This window comes from Coffea arabica, chromosome 7e (assembly GCF_036785885.1).
Source record: "Coffea arabica cultivar ET-39 chromosome 7e, Coffea Arabica ET-39 HiFi, whole genome shotgun sequence".
Classification (NCBI taxonomy): Eukaryota; Viridiplantae; Streptophyta; class Magnoliopsida; order Gentianales; family Rubiaceae; genus Coffea; species Coffea arabica.
Window position 1 is genome coordinate 15305540 of NC_092323.1, and position 8100 is coordinate 15313639.

Below are 8100 nucleotides of genomic sequence, written 5' to 3' on the forward strand. Positions count from 1 at the left end.
TTACAAGTATCTTTACAGATTGTATTGCATGGATTTGTTATTTGCTGTTGTCTACTCTCTTCAACTTTCTCTCTTTTTCTATCAGTTTTCAAAAGCAGAAAAACTTATCCTCAATAGTATTGTCTTCTTCTGATGGTCATGCTTTCGGTTTATTGTCTTTTTAGGCTGAAAATATGCCAAAATCGTGAGTTGAATGCTGACCTCCTGGACAGAAGCATCCTATTGATACAGCAATATGTGTCAAGGATCAACAGAATCAGTGGTATTGCTTTCATATTCAATGCATACAACTAGTTATGAAGAAGTATGAATCCAAAGTGTAATTTGGTTTTTCTTTTTGTTCGTTAACCCTATTTGTAGTCCTTTTTGTTATTGCTTTGGTTTTTCATTTAGATTACAAATCTTGGAGCTTAATGTTATAATTATACTCCAATTCCATATATTTTGGTTTCATATAAGTCCACATGCACTCACTATTTCCAATTGGATATTGTTCAAGAACTAAACTATGCTTTGCACAACTTTTCTGAAAAGTTTGGAATATCAAGATCTTTGATTGAAAATCTTACACAATCCGTATATATATTTTTTATCGATATATCTTTCTCTACTTTAATTTGAAAAGTTGAATTTCATTTTTGTATCTTTCATGCATTTCATAAGATTGGAATAATTAGAGTATGCCATACTTGCCTTTGAATGTTGAAACTACATGCTCTAAAATTTGGAAGGTCTCTTTTTTTCGTTATTTTCCTAATAAGGAAGAGGTGAAATTTAAAAAGCGAGGAGAGGATAGAGAGGCTAAAATCCGAACATCTAATTTTTGAAATTTCAACCTCTAAACCAAGATTTGAAAGGTCTTAAACTCCAAGAGTTAGATAATTACCATTTTTTTAAGTGACATGAAGATTTTTTTTAGGGAAGTTATGAAGATTCGCCACGATTTAAAACTAGATTAAGAGTGCGTTTGATAAAATTAAATTCTGAATTCATTAAGTTATCGAATTGTTAAGTATCAAATCTAATACATTTGAGTGCATATCACATTCAGTGATAAGTGAATAGCTTATCACTTAATTTTGTAAGCAAGTTTTATCTAGAAAATTTAGTGTCACTTAAATTAATTCAAATATTTAATTTTGGATTATCAAACGCGTCTGAATACATTAAGATCTGAATTTATTAAGTTTAAATATCAAATTGAATTATCAAACAAACCTAAGTCTACACCCTAATTATGGTCCTTCGGTACCTTTTTTTTTTGGGGGTTTTCTCAACCCAGTAGCGGGGCGTGCATGCAGTCAAGGGGGATGTGTCCATTTTGAACTCCATGGCGTAAATTCGTACAACTGCACGCACCGTTCAATGTAAGTAGTATATGGTTTACACATTCCTATTGCAAAGTATTACAAACTGTTCGGGATGAGTTATAATACATTAACAATATTGTACATTCTTTAGAGCAATTGTACTGATGATTTTTCTAGCTCCAAATCCATAGAGAATAGGGTCGGTTACATAAGCGCGTTCTTGACAATGGCATGCAATCCTCATTAATCATTATGGCATGTATCTTTACAAAGAAAGCCAGATTTGTTGTCATTTAGCTTCTTATTTTATTGACTCTCTTAACCAACCTTCAAAGTTTTGTCGTGTTTTAGCACGAAAACAGTCTGATGATGAGAGGCTCCATTTTCCTTGAACCTACTCATTAAATAACATACCTGAGAAGAGTTCCCGTGTGCTGTTCAATTATGAGTCAAGTTGACCATGAGTTTGATCTGAGTTACCACACAGAAGAATCAACATTAACAAGCATGAGCTGATTAGAGCATAATAATGATTGTAATCTTATACTAGTACTAGAAGTAAATCATAAATATCCTCCATGAATTGAAGGCTGAAAATAATGATGATATTAGTTTCTCTCGTGACCTAATTACTTCATTGCTACTCTGAGCAGAACTAGAAGCCATCAACATGATGTTAGCCAGAGAAACCAGGACTCAGATTTCCCCACAAAATATTTTCCTAAGCTATTACCTCAAGAACCTTTAATCTCTCTCTATATCCTTGTCTCTGCGGACTTCTCATCTGACTTCTTCAAGCTCCCTAAAATACCATCAACCAACTTGTCTTTATTTTCCACGGCTTGGTCTTGAACGAACGAGTAAGCCTTCAGTGATCTCTGCTTCTTAGCATTTTTCACCACAGAAGGTTCATTCTTGGCAGTGGATGCAGCTTTAGTTGAAACCCAAGAACTATTTCCGGAAGAATCAGCCCCAGCCTCAGGATACTCTAATGTACCCCTCTTAGTGTTCTCCTCCTTACTACTGTACCATGAATCCAGAATCTGCAGTAACGAACTATCTTCCTCGTTGCCTGTTTGCTTCTTTTGGCTTTCTGATTTCGTGGACGACAAAGGCTCTTCTTCAGAATCAGAGAAGTCATCATCAGACAAGCTTTCATAATCATGACGAATCTTTTCAACAGTTTCATCTTTTACTTTCCTACTCAATGCTGGCCCACTTTCATTCCTCTTGGAGCCCAAGTTAGCAACTGGACCAAGTTCATCCCATGAAGAATCAGTATCATCCTCCTTCCCTGACGAATCAGATAATTCGGTCTCAGAATGACCTTCTCTACTGCCAAAATTGCTTCTCTGAACAAATGGATCCATGTTGTCTGGGCTAAGACTCTTTAGGACTTCAGTAGTGGGAAGAATATAAGTGGACTCTATCCTCACCCCAGGCATTATTTGAAGAAGAGTTGCTAATTTTTGGTAACCTAGCTTCTGTACATCCAGAGGATAGCTGTATCTCTCAAAAAACACTTTCCTAAAGGATCCAATGTTAAATCCCTCTGGGTATTTCTTTACAATTTCATCAAGAAGCTTCTCACAGTCTGCAAGTATCTCAGTCCTGGACTTTCCAGAAAGCATTCCCTCAATGTCAGGCTGAGACACTCCAGTGTGTGGAGGATTTTGGTGTCTTTTCTGTCTATCAATTTCTCGCGGTCTCTGTGACAAGGAAGATGGCTGTGTGTCTGAAAAGATAGAACTCAACCCATTGGACTGACGAGAAACATTAGTAGATTGACTTGATAAATCTTTCTCATCAGAGTTGATGAGTTTGAAAGGATAATTTTGGCAGGGAGATTCTTCTATCCACTTCTTATCTGAAATCAATAGGTCCACAAGGTGAAGAAGATCAGATTCATTAAGGGATTTAAGAAGTGAAGGTCCTTCTCTTTGCAGGTTTTGCCCCATCTGCACCCTGATACAAAATGATAGTAGCCAATTAAATCCTTGTAACTTTGTAACCTTTTTATCATAAAACCATAAGAAGGAAGAGATCCACACACAACTACAGTTCAAGTTGAACCTGTCAAATAAACGAGCAGTATTTGAAAAGGCAAAGATGCAATCATCATTTTTCTGAATTTTCCAGGGTTTGAATCTTGTTCACCAAGATTTCTATAATTTTTGCATTCTAATTTCCTACTATGTGCTTTGTTTACTGTATGTCAAACTACATTAATACGAGACTTCAAAAAAGCAAGTGACAAGGACAAGTTATAATTTGAATAAGATTATACCTCAAAGGTGTTGTTAATTTATAATAGAAAATATGAAGCATCATATATCATGTAACAAGGTTTAAGGTTCATGTACCAAAGACATTCAAACAGTGAAAAGATATATGACAACTAAATGTGCACAAAAACAAAAAAAAATTGCTCAATTCATTTGCTGAACTTCGTTGCTGCATGTGACAAGTTCCTAGAAAAATTTTTAAAAAAAGTACTTTTACCAATAACTTCAATTGTGTGAAGAAAGATTAGCAGGAAACCCTTGACCACAGTTATATGTTCCAATTGTTGGTCTCATAAATAACAACCTTCAGCATGCAGAAAACATACTTTCCACAGATTTGGCAATTTTCTTCTGATGTAATTGAGAACACTACCTTAACATACACAGGTATTTCTGAAATAACACAATATACTTAAAAAATTGGTACCTTTTCGGCCACCTGAATGACAGTATAAATGTCAGACTTTCCAAATCAATGATGACAGAACCAAACAGGGCTCAAAACATAAAAAGTCCAACTAAAAATACTTCTTCTCTCTCTTTATGGTTGTGAGGTATGTGCGTGCTCACCAACTTTCACGTTAAAAAGAAACCTATAGGGTCTCACAAAACTGTCTAGTAATTCAAACTTCATCATGTTGAGATGCTCTATGGTTACTTAGGGTTGGGAGGGGAAAAGAAGGCAGTAGAAAGCACCAGAAATGTACTGATGAACGAAAAAATGGCATTAAGAGCAAGTACAGCTGATCACAAAGCCTATGTTGTAAATATGCAGTTACGATTATCAGACAAAGTAAAAGGAATCAGACCAACCAAGGTCAGAAAAGGTACTTTCAATTTGTTTGAAAGAAACAATAGTCATGAAAGTGATTATTAAAAATCCCCATCAATAAACATGAAACTAATTCAAATTTGACAATTGAGGCAGTAGATAACTTGATTATGCATGAAATCTCAAGGAAGAGTTTCTTTTTACAACTTGTTTATTCCAGATATTATTTTTAAATAAGCTGTAACTTGCTCGAACCAGTAAATAGAATTATAGGTACAGTTGCTGGTAGAAAACCAAAATAGTTCAGTAAGCACAAATGAGAAAAGTTATGACAGATAGCATGACAGAAGGTTTACCTGGTCTTTGACTGCAGGACGATAGCTGAAGCATTGCCAGTGCCTAAAAATGTTTTCAAGTCATCCCAAAAACTTTCCTTCACAAATATTCCATTCTTATTACAAGCAAGCTTGGTATCGTTCATCTTTTCACTTGATTCTCCACCTGAATCATCAGGCTGCTCTGAATTCTCCCAGATTCTAAGCATGCTCAGAAGTTGGCCGAAAAAGCCAGAGCTTTTCCTGGATCTGTCATTAGTGGGGGAAGAACTACTAGAGATATTGCCATCAGGAATCGTTTCAATTCTGGTAGTTGCCAACGAATCTGGACAGACAGATTCAACAGACTCAACTCTTGATTGCACATGCTCTCCCTTGGCTTTCTTCTTCTCATCCAAAATCCCGTCACTAGTACTTGAAAGCTTTTCATCTGGACTGTCATAACTAGGCCCATACCATATCCTGCATATCCTTCTGAAGAACCCCAGTTTGTTCTTCAGTTCAGATTCGGGCCTATGTACTACTAGGTGCAACTGACTCTCAGTTGCTTTAGTATTATCCGCAGCCTGAACAAGTGCTGATGATTCTTGTACTTCTCTCGGCTGCTCCTGCACTTCAGTTGTTGCATCTTCCGGTGTTACTGAGGCACTCTTCAATTCTGGCTCATTCAATGGAGGCACAGGAAGGGTTCTTATTGGCTTCTGAAATTCAGTCAAAGGTTCTTGCTGTTGTCCACCATTTTTCATCGGAGCTTCAGAAGATGCAGGTATTGATTGCTTCCCAACCAACTGGTCATTACAAGGTCCTTTTCCAGCACTTAGTTTGCCAGCAGCAACGGAATCGACTTCTCCTTTATGTATAGGCCTTGTGGTTATGCTTGGACTCGGACTGAGGTCAGCTTGCTCAGAAACTTTAGGTGCAATACCAAATACAAAAAACTGGCCGTCATTTCTTGGTTGAAGCCTCAAAATATGTGGCAGCGCCAAAAGAAAACGGGAGAACTTCCTGTACCCATAAAAGTCTTTGTCTACAGTTATACTACTTTTTGACAATTCAGCACGAAGTTCTGTAATGGAAATTCCTTTTGGATTTTGATGTAAAATGCTTCGTATTTGCTTTATAACTGCCTTTGGTATTGGTTGAGTTCTATTTTCGGAATTGGAATCAGGTAAGACCTCAGCTGGGGGACAAGCTGATTGCTCTGGAGGCTGGGGGAAAGCTGTCTGCTCTGTAACTGCAAAGGGGTCTTCAAGAGGTGCCTTATAGTGGCCGTACCAAGAACCATATGGACCATCTGGAGGCTGATTAAAATGCTTTCCAGAAACGTCTTCTCCTTTAAGCAAAGAATTCCAATGCCACATGATGCTTGCAGCACTGCAGAGTACGCTAGAAGCACCATGACTACTAGCAAGTAATATGTTGTAATTGTTCATTCTTAGACGGTGCAAAATGCCAGCAAAATCTCTATCACCAGATATTAGAAAAAGATGTGCTGGTGGAGGGTTTTGGGAAACCCAGTACATGAGGTCAACAAGAAGAGACCTATCTGCACTGTTCTTCCCACCTACAATGACAACAGAAAATTAACTGGTAAAACAGATTATAGCAATAGAGAAGATTGCAGACCGTAAGAGATTTATAAATTATTCATTGAACCATAAGATGTGAATATCAGAAATCAAACCAGTTCTCTAAATAAGTATAACGCGAGCAACAGTACAAATAAGAGCAGAACATAAAAGTGTCAAGCAGACTGGTTAAAGCACATATGACATGTTTAGCCTAATAATAAGTGTGAAAAGCAGCAAAGGAGACAATTATTGTTGCATTACCAGATCAATCACTATATACACTCTGAAAGGCATTGATAAGACTAGAAAGGTAAAAGACCAAGATAAGCAGCTCAAGCACTGTAAGCGCCAAATGAAGCAACCATATCTGATTACCCCATTATTCACCCTCAAAAATTTCATTGATGGATAAAACAGCTTAATTCCACAATAAGTTCCAAGTAGCTTTTTAGACCACAACTATTCATCATGCAATATTCCCAGGTGTGACATTTTACAAAGTATACTCACATTCTCATGGAACCATCCATTAACAGAAGTTCAAAAAATGGAACTAAATGCAGTAAAATGTTACAACACTGTCCTCCCTCCTGCTAAGCTATCTAAGGAATGTCGAACTCTTAACAAGATATTTTCACAAATTAGTAGGATTCTGCATAATCCTAAAAGTCCCAGCATATTCGTACAAGCATTCTAGTTCATTGAGAAACTATGACATTTCACACTAAAATTGCATTTTATTGCCACACACCACTTAGTGAAAAGTCATAATCATCAATTATTACTTAAAGATAGAATAAACCAAAGACTTTTACTAATTTTATAGCTGATTGTTACTAATTAATATGAAATTTTGTTAAGGCCACCCTTTTCAAACATCCCAAAATCCAAAAAAAAGGACAAAAAGGCATCGTTTCAATCAAGACAAGGCCCAATGCAGCAGTAATATCAATAACGAAACATAAAACAAAAAGAAAGCAACAACCCCTGAAAGTGATCGCCTACAAGTAGAATTTCCTTTACACACCGACTATCATCAGAACATCCACAACTAACAAAAGAAAAGCCCACAACAACCAAAAAACCACAGTATTGTAAGGATATTAGCAAATCTAAATAAAAAATAAAAAATTCTTCCCCTTTCTATTTCCTCCTAAAAAGTATACTTCCACTTTTTTCCTTGTAAGTTCTTCGTCATTCACATTCTTCAAAACCAAATACATAAAAGAATCATGAGATAACAGAGGATTAAAAGGTTCACCACGAGGAATATGAGTAAGATTCATCCCAGTAGACGAAAAGGCCTCCTGATTAACCCTCGAAAGCTGCATTACGTCCCCAAAAGCAGTGATCTGAATAGGACCCTTGATCCCATTAGCCCTGATGGCAGCAGTGATGGCCGGAGCAACTTTAAAAACATTAGTCCCGGCAGGGACGTTACAGTTCTCAAAATCCCACCACACTGATACCCTCACGTTACGGCTCTCGTCTTCTTGCCGCCGGGACTGGTAGGACGGCGTGTTGGAACTAATATTTGGCGAATATGTTGAGAAATGGGAGATTTGGACAAGGAATTTTGGGGTTTTGGCTGAATTTTCATTGGTGGATGTGGCCAAAAATATGAAATTTGAAATGGGTTTTGCTCGGAATTTCGATTTGATCATCGCTCTTGATGATTTTTGGGAGAGTTTGACAGGATGACGATGGAAATCAGAAATCCTTCAGTTCAATAGAGGAGAAGCAGAGGGTTTTGGGGAGAAGGAGAGGGTTTTAGGAGGGGAGAAGAGAGATGGGGGAAAACTTAAAAAAGAAAGGGCTAAAAGCCTA

At 37.1% G+C, this 8100-nt stretch overlaps 1 protein-coding gene and 1 long non-coding RNA gene across 2 annotated transcripts; one reads left to right on the forward strand and one right to left on the reverse strand.

The window, feature by feature from the left end:
* The first annotated feature begins 19 nt into the window (after positions 1 to 19).
* Positions 20 to 5804, forward strand: LOC113702395 (uncharacterized). The gene is made up of 3 exons (XR_003451117.2): positions 20 to 262; positions 1283 to 1367; positions 4741 to 5804. It is a non-coding gene; the product is annotated as an uncharacterized lncRNA (long non-coding RNA).
* On the reverse strand, positions 1803 to 8100 carry LOC113702394 (uncharacterized). Its single transcript, XM_027223586.2, has 3 exons — positions 7535 to 8100; positions 4724 to 6266; positions 1803 to 3275 (listed from the first exon to the last, which is right to left on the reverse strand). Exons 1-3 carry the CDS (start codon positions 7935 to 7937, stop codon positions 2066 to 2068), a joined length of 3156 nt encoding a protein of 1051 aa, XP_027079387.1. The 5' UTR covers positions 7938 to 8100; the 3' UTR covers positions 1803 to 2065.

Excerpts from the sequence above, each read along its gene's own strand:
- LOC113702394 (XM_027223586.2), bottom strand. The coding sequence starts at position 7,937 with ATGATCAAATCGAAATTCCGAGCAAAACCCATTTCAAATTTCATATTT. Across the intron at positions 6,267-7,534 it reads TCTTACTCATATTCCTCGTG|GTGGGAAGAACAGTGCAGAT; the intron begins GTGAACCTTTTA and ends TTGTCATTGTAG. Across the intron at positions 3,276-4,723 it reads GTCCTGCAGTCAAAGACCAG|GGTGCAGATGGGGCAAAACC; the intron begins GTAAACCTTCTG and ends ATTTTGTATCAG.